The sequence below is a fragment of the Mobula hypostoma genome, chromosome 6 (assembly GCF_963921235.1).
Source record: "Mobula hypostoma chromosome 6, sMobHyp1.1, whole genome shotgun sequence".
Lineage (NCBI taxonomy): Eukaryota > Metazoa > Chordata > Chondrichthyes > Myliobatiformes > Myliobatidae > Mobula > Mobula hypostoma.
Window position 1 is genome coordinate 79,618,098 of NC_086102.1, and position 27,537 is coordinate 79,645,634.

At 42.7% G+C, this 27,537-nt stretch overlaps 1 protein-coding gene across 7 annotated transcripts in view; it reads left to right on the forward strand.

The window, feature by feature from the left end:
- The window catches only part of LOC134348131 (actin remodeling regulator NHS-like), a 469,821-nt gene that overhangs the window by 390,885 nt on the left and 51,399 nt on the right, over positions 1–27,537 (forward strand). For 3 of the 7 annotated variants that reach the window (XM_063051051.1, XM_063051052.1, XM_063051057.1), the window contains exons 3-4: positions 1,919–2,040; positions 25,909–25,971. In XM_063051051.1, the coding sequence (XP_062907121.1) occupies positions 1,919–2,040; positions 25,909–25,971 (185 nt within the window). Of the gene's footprint in view, positions 1–299; positions 394–1,918; positions 2,041–25,908; positions 25,972–27,537 lie in introns of those variants that run through there. The other 4 variants (XM_063051055.1, XM_063051056.1, XM_063051058.1 and 1 more) reach the window with 4 other exon arrangements.

Sequence of the window (27,537 nt, forward strand, 5' to 3'; positions counted from 1 at the left end):
GGTTTTCAGCCTAATGAATGAAACTAAAAATCAGACACCCCATTCTATGGACTGAATGAATTGTCTGGCGAGTATCAGAAGCTACTACAGCTCCATTGTACTGCTGTGCTGGTGCAACCCGTGATGGCTTCATTCTCAGCTGCGTCTGACTGAATCAATTCAGCATCATTTTGTCATTTTGAAGTCCTGTGCAAAGCAAATAGTCTCTCTGGGCAGCGGCGTTGCCCAGTGTGCAGCTGGCAGCCTGCGGATTGGGTGCCTCAGCTTTATCCTCTGCCATAGTGAAGTTTGTGCTGAGAAACCTGCCGTGAGCTGCGATACTGCAAGGCTACATTCTGTGGAACGAAGCAAGTCGGTGCACAATGGGTCGCTATCGCAGACAAGGTGAAAGAGGTACACTTGGTATTCAAATGTAGTCTGTGCAAAGCCTTTGTCTTTAATTATGATTTCACAGAATCGTGTGTGTGTGTGTGTTGCAGAAATGGGAACAACTGTCGGCGAATTCAGTCATATCACTGGGAACTCAGTCACATCATATCATGCTTAAAGTGACATTCGTTGCCAATGGAATTGAAGTGAAAATACTTCACTCTGAGCAATTTAGCATTTTGAGAGGAATTACTGCTCCATCTTGGATCTCAAATATGTGCAAAGCAGTGCTGTAAATTCATCACTGATCTTGGCTAAGAGCGGAGAAAGCCTCTAGCTCCACACAATGGGCTACATTTAAAAAGGCAGTAGTGGGCATGATATTATCAGTTTTGTCCGATGTTGTCCATTTAATGCAGAGGTTTGTGGAAAGGAAGTATTTTTCATGTCAACATATAAATTTGGCAAATGAAGGCTTAAACTCCATTTAAGTATTTATTTAGTCCAGAAGAACTATTTATGCTCATTGGACCTATGGTAGAGACTTCAAATTAGGGATTATAAATCACATGAACTGAATCACAGCTTATGAACCAAGTTTAGGGATCTGTTACTAGCTTCCTGTTTGCTACAACCTGTTTTTTTCAAATTTTTGTGGTTATTCATGTTATCTGCCAGAGTAACTGCTATTTTCAAGTGATTCCTGATGTTGTTTAATTAAGGCAGTGAAAGAGCTTGAAGGACAATGGTGAGACAGAAGTAGCATGTGTTTCAAAGCAAGTTTAGCCGCAGCATTTAAATCAGCCTTTTCAATGAAATTGGCTCATATATTGTATAGTGCTTACAAATTGTCGGTCTATTTATAATGAAGTGAAAATTCTAATTACGTACTGAAGACTTCCTCTTAAAGACATTGTTGTGAGAAGCCAAGTGGACAGTGAGGCTTCTGAAGTCATCCTTAATACATGTTCTGTAATTTACAGGTTGTCTGCTGTTGTACTGTGTTTACATTATAACTTACATGGATCTCTTAACTTGTAAATAATTTCAAGCAGTGATTTACACAGTGCAATAGATTTTGTGCCAGGAACATCCAAATTAATGCAAGAGAGAAAGGGAAAGGAAGTGTAAAGCATTACAATCCTCTGATCCTCACAGCATACCAGTGGATTACTTTATGAAGTGCACTTAGCATCCTAATGGGGGAATTGGGCCAGCTGATTTGTGCTCAGCTCCTGAAAACAATATGTAGCGAGTTTCCTATCAGTACTTCAGCTGATAACCTACTGCAGTCGTGATCAATAATCAGAAGCATGGTGTGCTCTTCTGAGCAAAGCCAGGAATAAAGAGATACAGACTTGAGTTCCATCTCAGTGTGGAAAGTCACTCAAATAGGTGAAAGGTGTTTAACTGCGCTGGGAATTGATGAGAAGGGGGTGTTTCAAGGTTTGAGAGGGCAGGTATACTTAGCCTCACTAGCAATGAGAAAATTTAATTCAACCAGCAGTCAGCAGAACTGTGTTTATTTTGTGTTCTTTTTTCCTGACAGATCATCAGAGGCAATCTGAAGAGAGAAAATTAATGAAACCCTCTTCAATGTTGCCCCCACCACTCCCATTGACACAGCATAGCCACAGGATCAGAGCACAGAGGAAGCAGCGAATCTCACAGGTAAGCTCACCCCTTCGACTGCATCATGCTCAGCTTGCATTGAGATCACACAGTACTTAGTACATTTACAATTTCACACAGGTGCATTGAGGGTTGGACCGAGGCTGGCAAAGGGGTTGGATGGATGTGTGTGGAGACACCCTGTGAGGCGAGGTGCTGTTCTTATTTTGTTTTGTTTGTAGAGTGTTGACAATTGTACTAATGTAGCTCCCATTCCCACCAAATCACTCCCCCCCCCCGCCCCATTTCCATTGAATATTTTGAACATCTTTCTCTCAGGTACTCAGGCAAAAGGAAGTATTGAAACTATGCAGCAGTGTAAACATTTAAAAAGTCCATTCCATATAATCATGAAACTCTGGCAGTGTACAACTATGCTGAAAATAAATTATCTCCGTTTAGGTGAGAAAAGTTTACATGAAGATTTGGTTAATTACTTTGGAGCTTAATATCAAAAATAATTAATTTATTAAAGTTACCTGTGGGGAGTTGATCTGATCTGATATGCTGACCAATTTGCACTTTTGAGTGGACACTTTGGAGCAAAATCATAATGGAGAAATAAAGGGGCACCTAGATCAGCGTTCATGCTGCATTTGATGTTATGGTATTCGCCAAGCGAGGCAATTAGCCTGCAGACGTTTCATCACCAGTTGAGCAGACATCCTCAGTGTACAGTCGCTGGTGTTTCTCTCTGGGAATGCTCGCACCCCTGTTCGCCTCAGTCTGATGGCTACCCCTTCGGCTGACCTTTGATTTAGAAACATCGATCATAGAAACATAGAAAACCTACAGCACAATACAGGCCTTTCAGCCCACAAAGCTGTGCCGAACATGTACTTGCTATAGAAATTACTGGGAGTTATGCGTAGCCCTCTATTTTTCTAAGCTCCATGTGCCTAACCAGGAGTCTCTTAAAAGACCCTATTGTATCCGCCTCCACCACCATCACCGACAGCCCATTCCACACACTCACCACCCTCTGCGTAAAAAACTTACCCCTGACATCTCCTCTGTACCTACTTCCAAGCACCTTAAAACTGTGCCCTCTCGTGTTAGCTATTTCAGCCCTGGGAAAAAGCTTCTGACTATCCACACGATCAATGCCTCTCATCATCTTATACACCTCTATCAGGTCACCTCTCATCCTCCACAGCTCCAAGGAGAAAAGGCTGAGTTCACTCAGCCTATTCTCATAAGGCATGCTCCCCAATCCAGGCAACATCCTTGTAAATCTCCTCTACACCTTTTCTATAGATTCCACATCCTTCCTGTAGTGAGGTGACCGGAACTGAGCACGGTACTCCAAGTGGGGTCTGACCAGGGTTCTCTATAGCTGCAACATTACCTCTCAGCTCTTAAACTCAATCCCATGGTTCATGAAGGCCAATGCACCGTATGCCTTCTTAACCACAGGGTCAACCTGCGCAGCAGCTTTGAGTGTCCTATGGACTCGGACCCCAAGATCCCTCTGATCCTCCACACTGCCAAGAGTCTTACCATTAAGACTACATTCTGCCATCATATTTGACCTACCAAAATGAACCACCTCACACTTACTTGGGTTGAACTCCATCTGCCACTTCACAGCCCAGTTTTGCATCCTAATGATGTCCCACTGTAACCTCTGACAGCCCTCCATACTATCCACAAGAACCCCCAGCCTTTGTGTCATCGGCAAATTTACTAGCCCATCCCTCCACTTCCTCATCTACAAACATGTAGGTCATTTATAAAAATCACAAAGAGTAAGGGTCGCAGTACAGATCCCTGAGGCACACTACTGGTCACCGACCTCCATGCAGAATATGACCCGTCTACAACCACTCTTGCCTTCTTTGGGCAAACCAGTTCTGGATCCACAAAGCAATGGCCCGTGGATCCCATACCTCCTTACTTTCTCAATAAGCCTTGCATGGGGGACCTTATCAAATGCCTTGCTGAAATCCATATACACTACAGCTACTGCTCTACCCTTATCAATGTGGTCAGTCACATCCTCAAAAAATTCAATCGGGCTTGTAAGGCACAACCTGCCTTTCACAAAGCCATGCTGACTATTCCTAATCATATTATGCCTCTCCAAATTTTCATAAATCCTGCTTCTCAGGACCTTCTCCATCAACTTACCAACCACTTAAGTAAGACTCATGGTCTATAATTTCCTGGGCTATCTCTACTCCCTTTCTTGAACAAGGAAACAATATCTGCAACCCTCTCATTCTTCAGAACCTCTCCTATCCCCATTGATGATGCAAAGATCATTGCCAGAGGCTCAGCAATCTCCTCCCTCACCTCCCACCATAGCCTGGGGTACATCTTGTCCAGTCCCAGATCCTTATCCAACTTGATGCTTTCCAAAAGCTCCAGCACATCCTCTTTCTTATTGTCTATATGTTCAAGCTTTTCAATCCGCTGTAAGTCATCCCTACAAGCACCAAAGTCCTTTTCTGTAGTGAATACTGAAGCAAAGTATTCATTAAGTACCTCTGCTATCTCATTTGGTTCCATACACACTTTTCCACTGTCACATTTGATTGGTCCTATTCTCTCATGTCTTATCCTCTTGCTGTTCACATACTTGTAGAATGCCTTGGTAGTTTCCTTAATCCTGCTCACCAAGGCCTTCTCATGATCCTTCTGGCTTTCCTACTTTCATTCTTAAGCTCCTTCCTGCTAGTTTTATAATCTTCTAGATCTCTACCTAGTTTTTTGAACCTTTCATAAGCTTTTTCCTTTTTCACTAGATTTTTAACTGCCTTTGTACACCATGGTTCCTGTACCCTACCATCCTTTCCCTGTCTCAATAGAATGTACCTATGCAGAACGCCACGCAAATATCCCCTGAACATTTGCCACATTTTTGCCGTGCATTTTCCTAAGAACACCTGTTCCCAATTTATGCTTCCAATTCCCAGCCTGATAGCTTCATATTTCCCCTTACTCCAATTAAACACTTTCCTAACTTGTTTGTTCCTATCCCTCTGCAAAGCTATGGTAAAGGAGATAGAATTGTGATCACTATCTCCTATATGCTCTCCCACTGAGAGAACTGACATCTGACCAGGTTCATTTCCCAATACCAGATCAAGTACAGCCTCTCCTCTTGTAGGCTTATCTACATATTGTGTCAGGAAACCGTCCTGAACACACCTAACAAACTCCACCCCATCTAAACCCCTTGCTCTAGGGAGATGCCAATCAATAATTGGGAAATTAAAATCTCCCACCACGACAACTCTGTTATTATTAGACCTTTCCAGAATCTGTCTCCCTATCTGCTCCTCGATGTCCCTGTTACTATTGGGTGGTCTATAAAAAACACCCAGTAGAGCTATTGATGCCTTCCAGTTTCTAACTTCCACCAACGGAGACTCAGTAGGCAACTCCTCCATGACTTCCTCCTTTTCTGCAGCTGTGACACTATCTCTGATCGGCAGTGCCACGCCCCCACCTCTTTTGCCTCCCTCCCTGTCCTTTCTAAAACACCTACAGCCTGGCACTCTAAGTAACCATTCCTGCCCTTGGGCCATCCAAGTCACTGTAATGGCCACAACATCATAGCTCCAAATACTGATCCATGCTCTAAGCTCATCCGCTTTGTTCATGATGCCTCTTGCATAAAATAGACACATCTCGAACCATCGGTCTGAGCACATCTCTTCTCTATCACCTGCCTATCCTCCCTCTCACGCTGTCTACAAGCTTTCTCTATTTGTGAGCCAACCACCCCTTCCTCCGTCTCTTCAGTTCAGTTCTCACCCCCCAGCATTCCTAGTTTAAACTCTCCCCAACAGTCTTCGCAAATCTCCCTGCCAGGATATTGGTCCCGCTCGGATTCAAGTGCAAACCATCCTTTTTGTACAGATCACGCCTGCCCCAAAAGAGGTCCCAATGATCCAGAAATCTGAATCCCTGACCCCTGCTCCAATCCCTCGGCCACACATTTATCCTACACCTCACTCTTTTTCTCTACTCACTGTCACGTGGCACAGGCAGTAATCCCGAGATTACTACCTTTGAGGTCTTGCTTCTCAACTTCCTTCCTAACCCCCTGTAACCTCCACATTGTTCCAGTTAAAGTGGTGTCTGTCTTGGTCTTCATGTATTCTTGGTGGTCTTGAATTCCTGCTGCATTCTCACGGAATGAGACGATTAATGGAGTCACAGTTAAAAGGACCGTACTGAAGTGCTTCTGTGCCAGGAGCCTGGCATGAAACCAGCAACAAAGGACCCACAAATCAATTTGGAGAAGATACCCCATTAGGTTTGGTGCTGAGAAGTTTGGGAAAAGTGGGGTGGCCACTGAGTGCAGAGTAGCTGCCATCTCCCCACAGCTGGAGATTTCTCAGTGGTAACAAGATTGAGATTGTAGGAGCTGAGTGTTTTGTCCATGCACGGAGTAGCTGCAACAGTCCAAGCAATGACCAGTCCTTACTATGTTGCTCTGATCACCACATCTCATCCGAGAGACCGCTACTACTCACCCTAGACCAGGCAACACTAGCTTTCGCTGCCGGTTGTGGGCTTTTCGTTGTCACAAGAGCCCCAGTAGAAGGCAGCATTCTGTAGAGGATTTTCAGCTCAGCAGCACACAGCCCTTTTCTTAAAGTCCGTAGGATGGTCCTGTGGATGTTCGCAAGAGCACACTACAACACACTATACACTGTTGGCACTTGTGTAGGAGCAGGCTTCTTACATGGAAGCTTGTGAGATCTGCCTTCGTAATATACTGTAATTGTTACCACAACGCAAAGTCTTTAATAGGATGTAAAGTGTTTTGGGATAAATCAAAATTAGGTTTACTATCACTGTCTTATAAAACGTATGGTTTTGCAGCAGCTGTACAGTGCAGAAATACAAAAGATAGATAGATACTTTATTGATCCCAACGGAAATTACAGAGTCATGGTAGCATTACAAGTGCTCAGACATACAAATATACAAATATTAGAAGAGAAGTAAGAAAGAATAAAAAATAAGTTACATCAAACAGTCTAACGGGGGTGGGGGGTGGTGCGGGTCATCACTTCCTTAGCTATAGGTTGATTCATTATAGAGCCTAATGGCTAAGGGTAAGAATAACCCCATACAATGCTCTTTGGAGGAATAAAAGTGCTCCTCTGTTCAACCAGGGTAGCATGTAGAGGGTGAGAAACATTGCCCAGAACTGCCAGGATCTTCTGTAGGGTCCTTTGTTCTACCACAGCTTCCTGCATGTTCGGTTTGACTCCTTTAACAGAGCCAGCCTTTCTAATCCGTTCATTGAGCCTGTTGGCGTCGCCCGTGTTGATGCCATTGCCCCAGCACACCACTGCATAGAAGATTGTACTGGCGACAACAAACTGGTAGAACATGTGAAGGAGAGGCCTGCACACTCCAAAGGACCTCAGTCCCCTCAGGAAGTCGAGTCTATCATCCAGGTTCACCTCCAGGTATTCGTAGGTCCTCACCACATCCACATCCTCACCACCCATAGTTAAAGGTAGTAGTGAAGGTTAGTCTTCCTGAAGTCCACCACCATCTCCTTTGTCTTGTTGAGCTGCAGATGACTCAGCCTGCACCATTTGACAAAGTCCTCCATTATCCTCCTGTCCTCCCTTTATACACCCAACTATTGCGGAATCATCAGAGAATTTCTGCAGATGACATGTGTCAGAGTTGTATCTAAAGTCCAAGGTGTACAAGGTAAACAGGAAGGGAGTCAATACAGTCCCCTGTTGGGCCCCAGTGCTGTTTATAGCATGGCTGACACACAGCTCTAAAGCTGTACAAACTGTGGTCTGCCAGTCAGGTAGTCCATTATCCAGGATACAATGGAAGTGCCAACCTGCATAGCACAGAGCTTTTCCCCCAGCAACGAGGGCTGTATGGTATTGAAGGCACTAGAATATTAAAAAAAACATGATCCTCACAGTGCTGTCCTGCTTATCCAAATGGGAGTAGGCTCTGTTCAGCAGGTAGATGACAGCATTGTTGTCTCCAACGTGCTCCTGGTAGGCAAACTGCACCGGATCAAGGGGATGGAAAAGAGCCTGATGTGAGAGGTCAGGGCCACTGGACAGTAGTCATTCAAGACTTTTGGTTGGCCCTTCTTGGGTATTGGGACCATACATGATGTTTTCCACACAGTAGGGACCTTTTCCAGGCTGAGACTCAGACTGAAAATGCACTGAGAGCTCCACACAGCTGCTCAGCACATTCCTTCAGGGCCTTGGGGTTCACACCTTCCGGTCCCAATGCTTTGCCCATGTCTGAATTTCCCCAGAGCCCTTCTCACCTACTCAGTAGTGAAGGTGAGTCCATGATGACTGGGGAGTTAGTGGAAGGAGGGGGCTGGGGGAGGTGAAGATTGGGACAATGGCAGTTAGTTTGTGCAGGTGTGATGGTAGGTGCAGGGCAAGGAATGGATGTAGACATTGGTAGCCTCTGTTGTTCATCCACGTGTTGAACTGGAGGAGGGATGAGGGGTGGCATTGGTTCTGAGGGAGCATTGGGTGCCTCAGCACCTGGACTGGAGTGCTGAGGGGGCTGTGAACAGGAGGGCAATTGTCGAACCTATTAAAGAATTGGTTTACCTCATTAGCCATTCACAGCTGTATTCTGAGGCTCTACAGCTAGGCTGATTGAAGCCGGTGATGTTCTCCATGCCTCTCCATGCCTCCCGTGTGCTACTCTGCCCAAACTTGTTCTCCTCTCTCTCCTGTATTCCACTTTAGCCACCTTGATCTCCTCCTTTCACTCCCTCTGCATATGTTTCAATTCCTCCCTGTCTCCTGATATAAAGGCTCTCTTTCTGTGGTTCAGAAGAGCCTTCAGGTGACCCATGGTTTGTTGTTAGGGAAGCAGTGAACAGTCCTTTATGGTATTACAGTGTCCACACAGGAGTTGATGTAGTCAGTGATGCAATCAGTAAGTCCATTAATGTCCTCCCCATATGGTTCACAAAATACATTCCAATCAGTAATCTCACAGCAGCCCTTCATGGCCTCGATGGCCTCTGGAGACTATTTCTTTATTGTCTTGGGGGTAACTAGCTGTTGCTGTACTTTGGGCTTGTACAAGCGCATGAGGTAAACCAGGTTATGATCTGATCTTCCAAGTGGGGGTAGGGCCGTGGAGCTGTATGCATCTTTAACGCTTGCATACAAGAGGTCCAGTGGTTTATTTTCTCTTGTATGACATTTGACAAACTGATTGAAGGTGGGTAGGGTTGTCGAGAGAGAAACATGGTTGAAGTGTCCCGATACCGCAATGAATGCTTTGGAATGCAGAGTCTGGAGCCTCGCGATGGTAGTGTGTATGATGTCACACACAGTGTCGGGAAGGCGGAATGTAGACAACAAGCAATATGGCACGGCTGAATTCGCGTGGTAGATAATACGGATGCAAACTCACAACAAGCACTTTGATGTCTGGGCTGCAGATTTGTTCTTAATTACTGTAAATTAGAAAATTAGTAAGTGTAAATAAAAGAAATAATGAGTAGTGTTCATGGGTTCATGGGCCATTCAAAAATCTGATCACAGAAGGGAAGAAGCTCTCCCTAAATCATTCAGTGTGGGTTCTGTAACTCCTCGATGATGGTAATAATGAGAAGAGGCCATGTCCAGGATGGTTAGATTTATTAGTGATGGATCCTGCCTTCTTGAGGCATTGCTGCTCAAAGATGTCCTCAGTGGTGGAGAGGGTTGCATTTATAACGGAACTGACTGAGTCTACAGCCTTGTGCAACCTCTTGTGATCCTGAACATTGGAGCCTGGAATGTGTTGCCTCGACTTCCCCTTCTTAAATTCCACAATCAGTTCCTTAGCTTTGAGTGCAGGATTGTTGTTGCGACACCACTCAAGCAGCCAAGCTATCTCACTCCTGTACGCCTCCTTGTCACCATCAGAGACTTTACCAACAACGGTGCTGTCATCTGCAAATTTATAAATGGTGATTGAGCTGTGCTTAGCCTCACAGTCGTGAGTTTAGAGATAGTAGAGCAGCAGACTAAGCATGCATCCTTAAGGTGCGTCTGTGTGAATTGTCAGCAAGGAGGAAATGTTCTCACCAATCCATACTGAATGTGTTGTCCCCATGAGGATCCTGTTGCAGGGGGAGGAACAGAGGCCCAAGTTTAGAAGCTTAGTGATTAATGATGAGGGGATGGTGATGTTGAACACTGAGCTGAGATCAATAAACAGCAACCTGCTATATGCTTTGCTGGTGTCTGGGTGCTCCAAATCAGAGCGGAGAGCCAGTGAGACTGGGTCTGTTGTGGACCTTTTACTGTGCTTGGCAAATTGCAGTGGGTCCAGGCCCTTGCTCTTGCTGGAGTTAATTCTAGCCACGACCAATCTTTTAAAGCACAAAGCACTTCGTCAAGTAGATGTGAGTGCTACTGGGTGTTAGGTAGCTCACCCTGCTTGTCTTGGGCACCAGTCTGATCAATGCTCTTTTGAAGCAATTGTAAACATCAGACCACAGCAGTGAGAGGTTGACGGTATCCTTGAATACTGCAGCCAGTAGCTAGGCACAGATTTTCAGTACCTGACCAGGTAAATTATCACAGACTGACACCTTGCGAGAGTTAACCCTCTTGAAGAACGTTCTGACAGAGATCACAGGGTCACTGTATGCTGTTACGATTTTCACAGGTGTAATGTCATTCTCCCTTTCAAAGTGTGCATAAAAGGTGTTGAGCTCATTGTCAAGTTATGCATCACTGCCATCTATGCTGATAGGTTTTGCCTTGCTGGAAGTAGAATCAGCCTTGTTATCACTGACATATGTCATGAAATTTGTTATGTGGCAGCAGTACAGAGCAAGGTATTTAAAATTTTTACTACTAGTCTCAAAAACAAATAAATAAATAGATAAGTTGCAAAAGATGAATAATGAGTAAGTGTTCATGGACCTTTCAGACATCTGATGGCAGAGGGGAAGAAACCTTTCCTAAAATGTTGAGTGTAGGTCTTCAGGCTGCCTGATAAGACCATAACACTATAAGATATAAGAGCAGAATTAGGCCATTTAGCCCATCGAGACTGCTCCACCATTTCATCATGGCTGATCCATTATTCCTCTCAGCACCAACTTGCTGCCTTTTCCCCATATCCCTTCATGCCCTGACTAATCAAGTATCTATCAACCTCTGCCTTAAATATTCATAAATACTTGGCCTCCACAGCTGTCTGTGGCAACGAATTCCACAGATTCACTATTCTCTGGCTAAGGAAATTCTTCCTCACCTCCATTCTAAAAGGATGCCCCTCCTATTCTGAGGCTGTGTCCTCTGGTCTTAGACTCTCCCACCACACGAAACAACCTCTCCACATCCACTCTATCAAAAGACCTTTCAATTAGGTCACCCCTCATTCTTCTAAATTCTAATGAATACAAGCCCAGAGCCATCATACGCTCTTCATATGACAAGCCTTTCAATCCTGGAATCATTTTCATGAACCTCCTTTGAACCCTCTCCAATGGCAGCACATCCTTTCTAAGATAAGGGGCCAAAAACTGCTCACAATAATCCAAGTGAGGCCTCACCAGTGCTTTATAAAGCCTCAACATTGCATCCTTGTTTTTATATTCTATTCCTCTTGAAATGAATGCTAACATCACATTACCTTCCTCACCACAGACTCAACCTGCAAATTAACCTTTAGGGAATCCTGCACAAGGACATCCAAGTTCCTTTGCACCTCAGTTTTTTGTATTTCTCTCCATTTAGAGAATAGTCAACCCTTTCATTTCTTCTACCGAAGTGCATAACCATATACTTCCCAACACTGTATTCCATCTGCCATTTCTTTGCCCGTTCTCCTAATCTGTTTAAGTCCTTCTGTAACCTCTCTACTCCTCAAAGCTACCTGCACCCCCATCTATCTTCTTATCATCTGCAAACTTTGCAACAAAACCATCAATTCCATCATCCATAATGTAAAAAAGAGCGGTCTTAACACAGACCCCCGTGGAACACTGCTAGTCACCGGCAGCCAGTCAGAAAAGGTTCCCTTTATTCCTGTTCTTTGCCTCTTGCCAATTAGCTACTGCTTTATCCATTCTAGTATCTTTCCTGTAATACCATGGGCTCTCAACTTGTTAAGTAGCCTCATGTGTGGCTCCTTGTCAAAGGCCTTCTGAAAACCAAATTACACATCAATCAATTCTCCTCTGTCTATCCTGCTTATTAATTCTTCAAACAATTCCAACAAGATAGTCAGGCAAGATTTTCCCTTGAGGAAACCATGCTGACTACAGCATATTTTATCATGTGCCTCCAAGTACCCTGACACCACATTCTAAACAATCGACTCCAACATCTTCCCAACCACTGAGGTCAGACTAACTGGCCTATAGTTTCCTTTCTTCTGCCTTCCTCCCTTCTTGAAGATTAAAGTGACTTTTGCAATTTTTGAGTCTTCAGGAACCATTCCAGAATCTAGTGATTTTTGTAAGATCATTACTATTGCCTCCACAATCTCTTCCGCCATCTCTGTCAGAACCCTGGGTGTATACCATCGGTTCCTGATGATTTATCTACACTCAGGCCTTTCAGTTTCCCAAGAACTTGCTACCTAGTAATGGCAATCTGCACACTTCATGACCCCTGACACTCTGGAGCTTCTGCCATACTGCAAGTGGCTTCCACAGTGAACATTGGTGCAAAATACCCATTCAGCTTGTCTGCAATTTCCTTGTCCCCCATTACTACCTCTCCAGTACTGTTTTCCAGTGGTCTGATATCCACTCTCACCTCTCTTTTACACTTTGATGTATCTGAAGAAACATTTAGTATCCTCTAATATTATAGGCTAGCTTACTTTCATATTCCATATTTTCCTTAATGACTTTTTTAGTTGCCTTCTGTTGGTTTTTAAAATCTTCCCAATCCTCTAACTAATTTTTGCTCTATTATATGCCCTCTCTTTGGCTTTTATGTTGGCTTTGACTTCTCTTGCTAGTCATGATTATGCCATCTTGGCTCTAGAATACTTCTGTCTTTTTGGGATGTATGTATCCTGTGCCTTCTAAATTGCTTCCAGAAATTTCAGCCATTGCTGCTCTGCAATCATCCATGTCAGTGTTCTTTTCCAAACAATTTTGGCCAATTCCTCTCTCATGCCTCTGTAATTTCCTTTAATCCGCTGCATTACTGATACATTTGACTTTAGCTTTCATTCTCAAAATTCAGGGTGAATTCAATCATATTATGATCACTTTCCCCTAAGGGTTCTTTGACCTTAAGCTGTCTAACCTTTTCCAGTTCATTGCACAACATCCATTCCAGAATAGTTGGTCCCCTAGCTTGCTCAACAATGAGCTACTCCATAAAGTCATCTCATAGGCATTTTAGAAATTCCCCCTGTTGGGATCCAGTACTAACCTGATTTTCTCAACCTACCTACATATTGAAATCCCCCAAGACTATTGTAATATTCTATCTCTTGTTGTAATTTGTAGACCACATCCTTGCTTCTGTTTGGGGGTTTGTATATAACTCCCATCAGGAGACTTCGGTTGGGTTGCAAGTGTAGATCCCCTTTAAGAAGGTCGGCTGGTGGCGCAGTGAGATCAGCGCCGGGCTTGAGAACGGAGGTTCCCGAGTTCGATCCAGTGACAGACCACTCCTGAGCGCGCTCTCCATCCGTGCCAGTTGATGTCAAGCTCACAACTAGACCTCGTAAAAAAAAAACACTGCCACCTCCAGTTTAAATTCCCACGCAGAATATTGTGGAGGATCAAATACCCAGTACCCAATACCCCAAAACAGAGGTGGGGATGCTGTGCTGGTCTACAGGTGCAACTGAAATGCAGAGGCCTTAGACTTCCACTCATGACTGTTCTGCTGGCGAATGAACGTACAGTCTCTGGAAAATAAAAATGAAGACCTCAGAGCAAGATTGCTGTACTAGAGGTACATCAGGGACTGTTGTGTGCTCTGCTTTAAGGAAACATGGCTCACACCAGCCATTTTGGATGCTGTACTCCAGTCTGATGGTTTTACGATTCTCTGCAAAAACAAGACAGCTCAGTGTTTTAAAGGCAGTGTGGGTGGAGTATGCTCATCCTGGTGCACAAACGTAGTGGATCTGTCTCACTCCTGCTCATCTAGCAGTCAAATGTTATCTATTTTATCAGCCAGGTGAGTTTACCACCATCATCTTGGTAACAGTGTACATTCCACCTCAGACAGGGTCTGGAGGAGCTGAGCAATATAATCAGCAGGCATGAAACTGCACACCCTAATGCCTTCCCTATCATTGAAGGAGATTTCAACCAGGCCAGCTTAAAGAGGTCTCTGAACAACTACCACCGACATATCACCTGTGGAACCAGAAGAGCCAGCACACTTGACCACTGTTATGCCACCATTAAGAATGCATACCATGCCATCCCATGCCTGCACTTTGGAAAGTCCAATCACCTGGCTGTATTTCTACTCCCAGCGTTATAGGCAGAGACTAAAGACCACAGCACCAGTGGTGAGGACCAGAAGGTATGGTCAAGGGAGGCGGAGGAGCACCTATAGGGCTGCTTTGAGTTAGTGGTCTGGACAATATTCAGGCAACATATACTGCTAAAGGCTTATGACCTGTTTTTAAACACCACTAATAATAAAAAGAGATTTAAACATCATTCGGATAGATAGAAGTAATTATTTTTTAAAAATTAAAAAACATTAAATACTAGAAATTAAATAAAATATTGTTACATTTAACATTAAGCCACAATAGTGCTGCTGTCAGAGCACCACCATTGACCCAGGAGCAGCTCTAACTTTGGGTGCTGCTTGTGATCACGTGGATTTCCTCTGGGTACTCCACATTCCTCCAATAGTCCAAAGGTGTGCAATTTGGTATGTTAATTGACCATTGTAGCATGCCCCTCATGTGAAAGTGAGTGGTAGAATCAGATCTCTGGTTCTTCTGTGATTCTTAGTTTAAATGCACAGGCATGGAAGTGGGATATACCAGACAGCCAGTGGTTCTCTGGTGAACTGCTGCATAAAGGTAACAATACACCCATTACAGCAACTCAGTACTTTCCTAGATGTTGAAAGCAGAGGGTAGGCATCCAATCTGCAATACCTTTTTACTATCTGCTAGTCATCAGTGATTTGTGAGCAAATAATGTCAGGCTTGTAGATTTGCCGTGATTATGGTCTGCTTTCCACCACTTGCCTATTTCCATGGTAACCTGCATTTACTGTGCACCAATTTCTCTGCATTACAACAACAGCATTCTCAACACCATTCCAAAGGATTTCCACCTGTCTTTAGTTGCACCTGGATTTCCTTCATTTTCCCCAACGCTGCTGAATGGGTCTGCCTGAGAAGAGCATGTGCAATTCAGGTACATCTTTTGCCTTGCTGGTTTTAGACTGAACAGTGAAGGGAAGTGACAAATGAGTATTGATTTGAGGCTTGTCATTTGTTTCAGCAGTGATGAAGTGAAGCTTGAAACCTTTTGACTCAGGTTTAGAGAACTACCCTCTGAGACAAACTGATAAAAATTATTTTCTTCTATCTTAAAATTCTTCATTATTGTTTTCAAAACTCTCTATGGCTTCCCTCTATTAACTCCCACAGTTCCCGGCAGTAACTGTGGGAGTTAATAGAGTCTATTTTTCTTTTGTTCAACCTCACCAAACTTCAGCCTTATCTTCCTTACATCCTAAAATCACTCTATGAACCTCTCTATCTTGCTATCAGTTGTACTGTGGAACGGCAGGTTGAATTAGCAAAATGAAACAGGATCATGGGTGTTTTTGTTCAAGAGCCTGCTACTGTAAAGCTCTAAGGTACTCAAGCTATAGAATAGGAGTTGCATACCTAGTTCACTAAAAGCTATTCCTTTGTGAATTCTCCCATCATTGATGCTGCAGCCGAAGTCACCTAAGCTGATTGTCTGCAGCATGATGGAAGAGGGGAGAGAGTCAAAGTGAAATGGGAGCAAGATCAGATTATTTGAGAGTGGGTGGTGTTATAAATGCTTACTGGATCTCAATAAGGTTCTGGTTTGTAAATGGGAGTAGTCTAAATTTGTCATTGTGAGAGGAGGGTGAGGGTTGTGGTAGAGATTGCAGTGAGGGTAGTAAGAGTTTGGGTGGAAATTGGTCAGGGCAGAGGGGGAGTGGTCAAGGATTAGGCTAGCTTGGGGTAAGGTAAAGGTTAGGATAAAGATTGGTGATTAGAGGAGAAGATGGCATTGGGGCCCTTGGAAGTATAGGACTAGGAACTGGGAGATGTGTAACTTTTTCTTCAGGAAGACATATCTGAAGTAGACCCAGCAGCTTGGAACCTACTCAGCCAGGATCCCTTTAAAAAAACAGTGGAGTAAGTCTTGCAAGCAAGTAGCATGATAGGCCACTGCAAGCCATGTCAGACACAGAAGGAGGACCCTGAAAGAAAATGATGGACTTTTTGAAACTCTTATTAGGTTCCCAATTTTCCTTTTATCATTTAATTGAACCTGAATCTAAATGTTGCTTTGCACAAATAACTTCTGGACCGCTTGCTCTTCCCCTCACTTCCTCATACCTTATATCCAGTGAAGATTTTGCAATAGTTGGCTTAATTAAATATGAATTGAGTGTATAAATTGTTGCAAATCCCAGATTAGGAAGGGGAAACTATCTACACCTAGTTTTTATCCACCAGAAAAATGTGAACATCTGGAAGATTGGTAACAACACAGTTTGATTCAACCTCTCACACTCAAGATTGAATAAGTTGCTAGCATCATTGCCTGAAGAGTGGTCATCAGGTTAAGTTATCACAAAATACTGATGCCTGAATTGGCACCTTGAGAACAGGGTGGTTCAGAACCAGCATCAGGTTTATTATCATGAAATTTCTTGTTTTGTAGCTGCCATACAGTGCAAAGCAGAAGAATTAATAAAAGTTACAAAAACAAGTAGTGCCAAAGAGGAACAAAGAGGTGGTTCATTGAACTGTTGTGATACAGGAGGTGAAGAAACTGTTCCTAAAATGTTGAGTGTGGGTCTTCAGGCTGGAGATGATTGCCCTTAGTGATGGATACTGCCTTCTTGAGGAACCACTTCTTGCAGACATCCTGGATGATGAGGAGGGTTGTTCCCATGATGGAGCTGACTGAGGCTACCGTACTCTGCACCCTCTTTCAATCCCATGCATTGGAGCGTCCATACCAGGCTGTGATGCCACCAGTCAGAATGCTGTCCATTGTACGTACGTAGAGTTTTGCACGAGTCTTTGGTGACCGATCAAATCTCCTCAAACTCCTAATGAAGCAGAGCTCTGTAAGCAGTAATATAATACAAATTATAATCCAAGAGTTTTGTTTGTCCTTGTACCTTTTATGTGATTTGCACATTTGGAATCATTTGGCTTCCGGTTGATTTGTGATGCTTGTGTTTTGTAACAAGCAGAGGCAACTCCAATGCATGGGTGAACAAAAATTCCTTCTGGTGGTAACCCCTGAAAGCACTAACATTACTAGGGACCCTGTACAGATATTGACATCTTTTCGGTCGCATTCTTATACAGACACCATTCCAGTGAACCCCCTCCCCGGCATCATCAAGGATTATGGAAATTATTAAATATCAAAAATCCCAAACAGCATCTGTGGATGGAGAAGCATCTCATGAGAAGTGAAGCTCAAAAGATAGAGATGGGCCTTTCTAGTTATTTAGCTTGAAATTCTAGCTGCCGTTGAAGGCAATGTGTGACCCTATGTCATTCAATAATACTCAAAATGAGGTTCGAGGGGGAAATTATGTTTATCCTGTATCTATATCCAATGAATTGGGATAGGTATACTGTTTGCCTGGTCTCATCCCCACCCAGCGATTACATGCGGATGAGCTCTGCCCAATGTCCCAGCCAGCTCATTTTAGGAAGTTCACCACTGAAACATTGATTGGCATTACACATGAAAAATGCTGGTAAACGCAGCAGGCCAGGCAGCATCTCTAGGAAGAGGTACAGTCGACGCTTCGGGCCGAGCCCCTTCGTCAGGACTAACTGAAGGAAGAGCTAGTAAGAGATTTGAAAGTGGGAGGGGGAGGGGGAGATCCAAAATGATAGGAGAAGACAGGAGGGGGAGGGATGGAGCCAAGAGCTGGACAGGTGATTGGCAAAAGGGATATGAGAGGATCATGGGATGGGAGGCCTGGGGAGAAAGAAAAGGGGGAGGAGGGGAAAAACCCAGAGGGTGGGCAAGGGGTATAGTGAGAGGAACAGAGGGAGAAAAAGGAGAGAGAGAGAGAGAAAAAAATTAATAATAATAATAAATAAATAAATAACGGATGGGGTACGAAGGGGAGGTGGGGCATTAACGGAAGTTAGGGAAGTCAATGTTCATGCCGTCAGGTTGGAGGCTACCCAGATGGAATATAAGGTGTTGTTCCTCCAACCTCACAATTTGAGGATAAAGGGGAAGCCTTTTAGGACCGAGATTAGGAAAAACTTCTTCACACAGAGAGTGGTGAATCTGTGGAATTCTCTGCCACAGGAAACAGTTGAAGTCAGTTCATTGGCTATATTCAAGAGGGAGTTAGATATGGCCCTTGTGGCTAAAGGGATCAGAGGGTATCGGGGGAAGGCTGGTACAGGGTTCTGAGTTGGATGATCAGCCATGATCATACTGAATGGCGGTGCAGGCTTGAAGGGCTGAATGGCCTACTCCTGCACCTATTTTCTATGTTTCTATGTTTCTATGTAACCTGAGTGTGGCTTTATTTTGACAGTAGAGGAGGCCGTGGATAGACATATCAGAATGGGAATGGGACGTGGAATTAAAATGTGTCGCCCGACGCAGACTGGGAGACCATTTCGCTGACCACCTACGCTCTGTCCGCCAGAGAAAGCAGGATCTCCCACTGGCCACACATTTTAATTCCACATCCCATTCCCATTCTGATATGTCTATCCACGGCCTCCTCTACTGTCAAGGGGAAGCCACACTCAGGTTGGAGGAACAACACCTTATATTCCGTCTGGGTAGCCTCCAACCTGATGGCATGAACATTGACTTCTCCAACTTCCATTAGTGCCCCACCTCCCCTTTGTACCCCATCCGTTATTTATTTATTTACTTACACACACATTCTTTTTCTCTCTCTCCTTTTTCTCCCTCTGTCCCTCTCACTACACCCCTAGCTCATCCTCTGGGCTTCCCCCCTCCTCCCTTTCTTTCTCCCTAGGCCTCCCATCCCATGATCCTCTCATATCCCTTTTGCCAATCAACTTTCCAGCTGTTAGCTCCATCCCTCTCCCTCCTGTCTTCTCCTATCATTTTGGATCTCTCCCTCCCCCTCCCACTTTCAAATCTCTTACTATCTCTTCTTTCAGTTAGTCCTGACGAAGGGTCCCGGCCTAAAACATTGACTGTACCTCTGCCTATAGATGCTGCCTCGCCTGCTGCGGTCACCAGCATTTTTCATATGTTTTGCTTGAAATTCCAGCATCTGCAGATTTCCTCGTGTTTGGATTGATTGGCATTAGTTGCCCAACAATATTATGGAAATAAATTTCTGCATATGATTTGAAATGGTCCTATAGTGTAAATTCTAGGCACACCATCTACATCACTTTGGGATCAGGCACAAAACCAATTTCTTGCCCTCTCTGCTCTCTGTGTAGTGCTTTCCAGGCAGAATAATGCTCCTGGCTGTGCTTTGCAGTTAATACAATTACAAAAGAGTCATTCTTTACAAGTTAGCTTTGGGATCCTGTCAGACAGTGAAAGATCAAATCGTTCTGTTATTCTGTTGCAAGCTCATGAGCCATCATTAGTACATTTTAAAAGTCCTACTTGATTTGCTGTCCAATTTCCATAAGAGAGTCAAACATTTTGGCCCAAATATAGCTTTCATTAGCATAGAGGATGTCCCCAAGTGCTGTAATATCTTAATTGCAATGAAGATTGCATACTTCCCTACGTTGCTCGTTATGTTCCAGTTTCTTAATTGTTAGGAAGCTAATTGAAATTTGAAAAGCATGTGGAGCTAATTGAAATTTGAAAAGCATGTAGAGGCTACTACTATTACATTAGAAATGTGCCAGTGTAGTATTCTGTCATCAATAAGCATAGAATGTTGGTGAGAGAAAACTACTGCAGGCATGAGTCAGTAGTGAGGCTTCTTCACGACTTCGTAAATACTTAAATGGAACAAGATGAGCTGTGCTGGATCTTTTTGGGGTTTTTTTTTGTTGATAGCCATCTATCCTAAATGTAAATAATTGATGATTAATTTTAAATCCTAATTTGCAGAATAAGTGCATGTAGCTGTTAAAGCTGACTGGAACTTTTGCTTCTTGAGCAAATTCACATTGCAGGGATTAGTAAGGTGATTTGCATTCATTAGTATTTTAGTAAGTTCGTGCATAGAATATAGTGGTGGTAGGATGCAATTGGGAAATTTAAATGCAGTGGCTACCAGCGAATCATTTAAGAACTTTTATCAGTTCCGTAAGGTTGTTAATGTGCGGACGTTTTTTATTGTCCTGTGGGTTCCACAAGACATTTTCTTGGCACAAAAAGTGTCTGGCATATTTCTTGATTCTCCACACTAATTAATTGACTGTTGTTTCTTAGGTAAATAGAAATAGTTATTAAAGTACTGAAATGCATACACATCTTCAAGTAAAAAAATTATTAATTACTCCTACTTAAATATAATTGATTTTTATATGAATACTTGCATTTCTTTCAACATGGGAATGTTTTCAAAGGCTTTCTATTCAGACCTTTTGCTGGCTTTGAATTGATAGTGTTTCAACACTCCCAGTAAATTGTGTCCATTGCACCCTGGGATTTTCTTTGAATCCCGGGTTTCCCTGAGCAAGGCCTTGCTTGGTAATTTATTGTTTGAAAATTTTGTCTGGCATTTTGCCAGCTACCATAGCAATGTATCCTCATCGAAGTTTAGACATGACCTTGGTAGCCATGGTAGTGTGTGATTGCCTTCCAGATATTTCCACGTGATTTTGGCGTCTTAGTATCACAGGGTATCTGATGCCATACTGATTCAAATGTCCATGGAGTAAAGAATGAGAATAAAACAAATCAGTACTAAAGTGCTAATTGTCTCTTCTGGGCAAATTGTATAATCATAAACGAACCATTATATGGCTTCTTCAAAGGGGCATCTTTCAGAGCTCTTGCAATGTGGCTCTGCTGTTGCTAAACCTACACAATAAATGTTGGTCTCAACAAAACATCTAATTTTACTCAGGAAATAGAACTGTGTATCTGGCACCTAAAAAGTCTGATTTTCCAAGATACTAAAAACAGTTGAAAATATACACATCACGCCTTGCAGAAACAAATTTTATGCAAAGCAAGGTAAGATATTTTACCAGCTTTGTGTAATATTTAAAATATGCAGGGAGAATATTATTTGTGAGTGGTTGCAGTCTATCTGAAAAGTTTATTCTTGACAGATCAGAAATTAAGAGGCAAAGACGGGAATGTTAAAGTCTTCACTGGATTTGTTTGGTGTCAACTTATTTTAGACAATTGGATTTTGAGAAATTACAATAATCTATTTATTCCTTAATTTGATTTCTGAAGATGAAAAATCAAATAGTCATTTAAATAAATTTTGTTTCTATGGCTTCCTCATAAGATCAATTTTGCATATTATCACATGATTATCTGATTTTAGCTGCATTGTAGTTGATGCATCATGAAATCTGACCACATTAGCATATCCTTAACCTTTCTCCCCCATTTTAATCTACTGTCAGATTGCTCCTGAATAAAAACGATAATAACAAAAAGTAAAATTCTTGGCAAGACAATACCAAACATCTTGAAGCTGTTTTCAAACAGTTGCTTAGCTTTATGAAGGGCTTTTAGATTTGAATAAATAGCAGTGGCTCAGTTGATGCCATCCAAGATGCTATGGAATTATTTTATTCCCTTGCTGTTACCATGGGAGAAAGCATAGTGATTTGAAACCCAAATCAATACTAATGAATCGAGCTCAGGTAACTCTTGGAAATGTCTTTAAAGATGTACCTGATGAAGTGGAATGACCTTGGTCTTCCCTTCTGCTCGTTAGGTACTGAACATAGAGGTGTTTATAAGAACATCCAAAGGTTCAAAGTACATTTATTATCGAGGCAGTACACAACCCTGAGATTCATCTTCCCCACAGATAGCTACAAAGCAAAGAAAATCATGGAACCCATTCAAAGCAAAACATCAAACCCCTGCCCCCCCCCCCACAACACACATGCAGAAAAATATCAAATTGCGCAAACTATAACAAAAGAAGAGTGAAAAACATGGAATATAAAACATAAAATTGAAAGATGGTCTTTGGCTAATTTTATTAACATGGTTGCAGGGTTTAAAATAAACAAGGGCAGTCAAAATGTGCTGCACTGCCGTTTCACTAAGGTTAAAACTGCAAATTCAATGATGAACAAGTCAAGGGACACTGCAAAAGCCATCTAACATCAAAGGCATTGCTCCTTTTTCTTTGCTGACAAGCCTGTGCAACATCAGGTCCTATTCTCTCGAAAGCTTTAACCTGACTTCATGTACATATGCTTTAGAAGGAAAGGTCTGTTTTAGCTCCTCCTTGTGAATTTCTTGCCGACCCACAGAGGTGCTTGAGACCTTTGAGATTGTCACCATTAGAAACATAGAAACATAGACATAGAAACATAGAAAATAGGTGCAGGAGTAGGCCATTCGGCCCTTCGAGCCTGCACCGCCATTTATTATGATCATGGCTGATCATCCAACTCAGAACCCAGCCTTCCCTCCATACCCCCTGACCCCTGTAGCCACAAGGGCCATATCTAACTTCCTTTTAAACATAGCTAATGAACTGGCCTCAACAGTTTGCTGTGGCAGAGAATTCCACAGATTCACCACTCTCTGTGTGAAGAAGTTTTTCCTAACCTCGGTCCTAAAAGGCTTCCCCTCTATCCTCAAACTGTGACCCCTCGTTCTAGACCTCCCCAACATCGGGAACAATCTTCCCGCATCTAGCCTGTCCAATCCCTTTAGGATCTTATACGTTTCAATCAGATCCCCCCTCAATCTTCTAAATTCCAACGAGTACAAGCCCAGTTCATCCAGTCTTTCTTCATATGAAAGACCTGCCATCCCAGGAATCAATCTGGTGAACCTTCTTTGTACTCCCTCTATGGCAAGGATGTCTTTCCTCAGATTAGGGGACCAAAACTGCGCACAATACTCCAGGTGTGGTCTCACCAAGGCCTTGTACAACTGCAGTAGTACCTCCCTGCTCCTGTACTCGAATCCTCTCGCTATAAATGCCAGCATACCGTTCGCCTTTTTCACCGCCTGCTGTACCTGCATGCCCACTTTCAATGACTGGTGTATAATGACACCCAGGTCTCGTTGCACCTCCCCTTTTCCTAATCGGCCACCATTCAGATAATAATCTGTTTTCCTATTTTTGCCACCAAAGTGGATAACTTCACATTTATCCACATTAAATTGCATCTGCCATGAGTTTGCCCACTCACCCAACCTATCCAAGTCACCCTGCATCCTCTTAGCATCCTCCTCACTGCTAACACTGCCACCCAGCTTCGTGTCATCCGCAAACTTGGAGATGCTGCATTTAATTCCCTCATCCAAGTCATTAATATATATTGTAAACAACTGGGGTCCCAGCACTGAGCCTTGCGGTACCCCACTAGTCACCGCCTGCCATTCTGAAAAGGTCCCGTTTATTCCCACTCTTTGCTTCCTGTCTGCTAACCAATTCTCCACCCACACCAATACCTTACCCCCAATACCGTGTGCTTTAAGTTTGCACACTAATCTCCTGTGTGGGACCTTATCAAAAGCCTTTTGAAAATCCAAATATACCACATCCACTGGTTCTCCCCTATCCACTCTACTAGTTACATCCTCAAAAAATTCTATGAGATTCGTCAGACATGATTTTCCTTTCACAAATCCATGCTGACTTTGTCCGATCATTTCACCGCTTTCCAAATGTGCTGTTATCACATCCTTGATAACTGATTCCAGCAGTTTCCCCACCACCGACGTTAGGCCTCATTAACACATCCCCATTTTACCTCCAGTTCATAAATGAGTAAAGAAAGGAAGGTAGGGAAGAAAATGTGTATTAGTCCCCACTATAGTTGTTGAAAATGGCTGACACTGACTAAGGGTAGGGATAGGAGTTCAGGGAAAGGTGAATGGGGGGGTGATTGTTGACACAGTGGAGTTCTGTGTGGGATGGTTGGGGTGTTCAAAATCCTACCATCATCTGCTATCATAATCTGCCTGATTTGGGTGTAGATTTACAATGACATTTCAGGGATTCAATGGACTGAGCTATGAAGATAGGTTGAGACCTTATTCATTAGAGTTCAGGAGAATGGTCTTACAGACATGTATAAACTCATGAGGGGCACAGGTTGAGTGAATAAGCATGGCTTTTCCCAGGACTAAGGAAATCAAGAACTAGAGGGCTAGGGTGGGAGGGGAGAGATTTAATAGGAACCTGAGGGGCAATGTTTTCACCCGCAGGGTGGGCAGTATGTGGAATGAGCTGTCAGAGGAAGAAGGTAATGCAGATACATTAGCATCATTTAAAAGGCATTTGGCCAAGTACTTGGATGGGAAAGGTTGAGAGGGATATCGGCCAAGTATGGGCAAACAGGGCTGCTTAGAAGGAAATCTTCTTCAGAGTAGACCAGCTTGTATCTTTTCAATGACTCAAGGAGTTCATGACCATGAAATCTGAATGGGGAGAAAAAGCAAAAGGTTGCATTTCTGGTATATTAGCTTTATATTAGAGATTTTAAAATCCTATTCAGGATGTCTCATGTACTTTACAATCAATTAAGTATTGTGATCCTTCTTAATGAAATAAAACGTGATATCCAATGTCGCACACAACAAGCTTCCACAAAGAACAACTTGACAGTAAACAGATCATCAATTTTAAGAATGCTAACTGAGTGATAAATATTGGCCAAACACTAGGGAGAGCTCTTCTTCACCGTTCTTCAAAATGAGAACAAACAGGGTTTGGTTTAGTTTTGTATGATTTTTAAAATATGGTACAGGTTTAATCTTTGTGGTCTGGCAACTCCCATAGTCTGCCATGTTTTGAATCTGTAGTATAGATCTGTACTGATCAACTAATTCTAATTAAGATCTAACTAAGATCTGTAGCTAATTAACCTACCAATACTACTTTTACAATCTCAACTGCCGATGCTTCCAATCTACTGTAACTATGGGTTACAGACAGTTCTCAGAACCCTTAAATGACTTGGAAAGCATCTATACGCAGTATAGAACAGTTGTCCAGCTCAAAGGAAGATGTTCAGGCATCTCTGTCCGTGGTATAGCACCAGTCAGGTGCTGAGGGTGCAGGACTAGAGAGTTTCAACCTATATTTACTATTCCTTGGTACTTCTACTTCACATAGGCCAAGTATACAAGAACAAAGAATTTTTTCGGTTAGGCAAATCCATAATTATAAAACCTAAGCCCAATTAACAAATAAATTATTTTCCTTTCTCTCTCCAACTTAATACAACTCAGTAATTTAACCAAGGGGTGACTCAAATCTATTGTTCAGTTCTATTTAATGCACAAGGGTGAAGTTGTTAGTACTGTGTGATCTATAATGTACACCTTATATAACTGAATCATAAGATAAAAGCAATTTATTATTACAGGATGTGATCAGTATTAAAACTGTTGGAATAAAAAATATTTGAAAGAGCTTCCTCATCAATGTTGATATGTTTTAGTTATTTGTGATTGCATCATTTCATTCAGATATCATCCTAGTTTGTTTTTCATACTTGTTAGATATTTTGTTCTTTTTAGTTCCAATGTTTCACTGCCATGTTTTGTGTTATTCGTAGTTTCACAACACTCGTTCATCCTCCCCCACTGAATGTTGCCAAATGACCCCGTGGAGCAGAAAGGTACTGGACCACATTGCACGTGTTGTTTTGCTCTTTGCTAGTACTTATTATGTATCTTATGGTGCTATAGCTGTTCTTAAAACTTTTCTTTTCCAGCATCCTCTGAGTTTTATTTTTAAGTAGGTTCTTGCTTGTTTTGGTATTGAAATCTATTAAACATTCAGTTACTGATGTTAATAAGAAGTTGTGCCTACATTTCAAAATATTTTAGTTTTTCCAAAACTTATGTAAAGAGATTTTGTTCCTTGCCTAACAAAGTAATACTATTAGCCCATTGGATAAAATGAGGATAAAAGTTCCCTTTCCTCATTTCCCTTACAATTGATTCTCTTTCACATTCCCAACAACTTCCTATGCTAAGGGGCAATTGACAGTAATGCACCAGATGCTGTGGGAACTCAGCAGGTCAATGGAGGGAAATGGTCAATCTATGATGCTGGTCAGGACCGTTCATCTCAATTGAATGTACCCAGTCAATCAACCTGCACATCTTTGGGAGGTGGAAGAATGCCAGAGCTCCTGGCGGAAAAACATATGGTCGTGGTGAGAAAATGCAACTCCATTCAGGTAGCCCCTGAGTCCAGGATCAAACCCAAATCCCTGGAGGTGTGAGAGAGTAATGGCCATTACCTTACCATGCTCATTCTTGTTGGGGTTGATACAGAGTGCGGAACTTCTGGATATAACTAAAAACACACACATTCATTTGTATTAGCAAAATACTTGATTTATACGAGATAAACTCTTCCTGGACTTCCAGCCAGGTGCAACATTCCTATGAGAAACTCTGCCATTGAAATGTCAGTTAAAATTGATACCTGTACCCGGCAGGAAGTCCAAGAAGTGTTTATTCGTCATATACACGGGGAAGGCACTAGATCCTTTTTAACTTGTTTTAAACTTCCTGCATCATGGAATGTTCTTTGTAAGACACAATGTGTAAGCTGTTAAGGAAATCAGGTGGGTTCTGTGGACAAATTTTACATTGTATTAATTAAGCCTAAACATAAAACACAGTGGGATTAAATAACAAAAAATCCAAGGATAAGAGATTGGTCAAGGACATGATGACTTATTATTAATGTGAGGAATATGTTTGTTGAAATGCTTCTCTCATCATAGAAACAGGTTGACAAAGGAGGTGTTTCTATCTGCTTAAATCTAGTGGATACTACCGGAACTGAAAGTTTCGGAGGCTTAAATACAAGCAATTCTGCAGATGCTGGAAATCTAGAATAATACATACAATGCTGAAGGAACTCAGCAAGTCAGGCAGCATCTATGGAGGGGAATAAACAGATGACTTTTTGAACTGAGGCCCCTCAGCAGCACCCGAAGAGGGGCAAAGCCAGAATAAGAAGGCGGGGGAGGTGAAGTACAGTCTGGCAGGAGATAGTTGAGTCCAGTTGAAGGGGTAAGTGGGTGGGTGGGAGAGAGAAAATGTAGTAAGAAGCTGGGAGGGGATAGGTGAAGGAATAAAGGGCTGAAGAAAAATAAACCTGATGGAGGATGGAGGACCATGGCAGAAAGGGAAGGAAGAGTGAGGTTACGGAAAGGTGAGGGGTA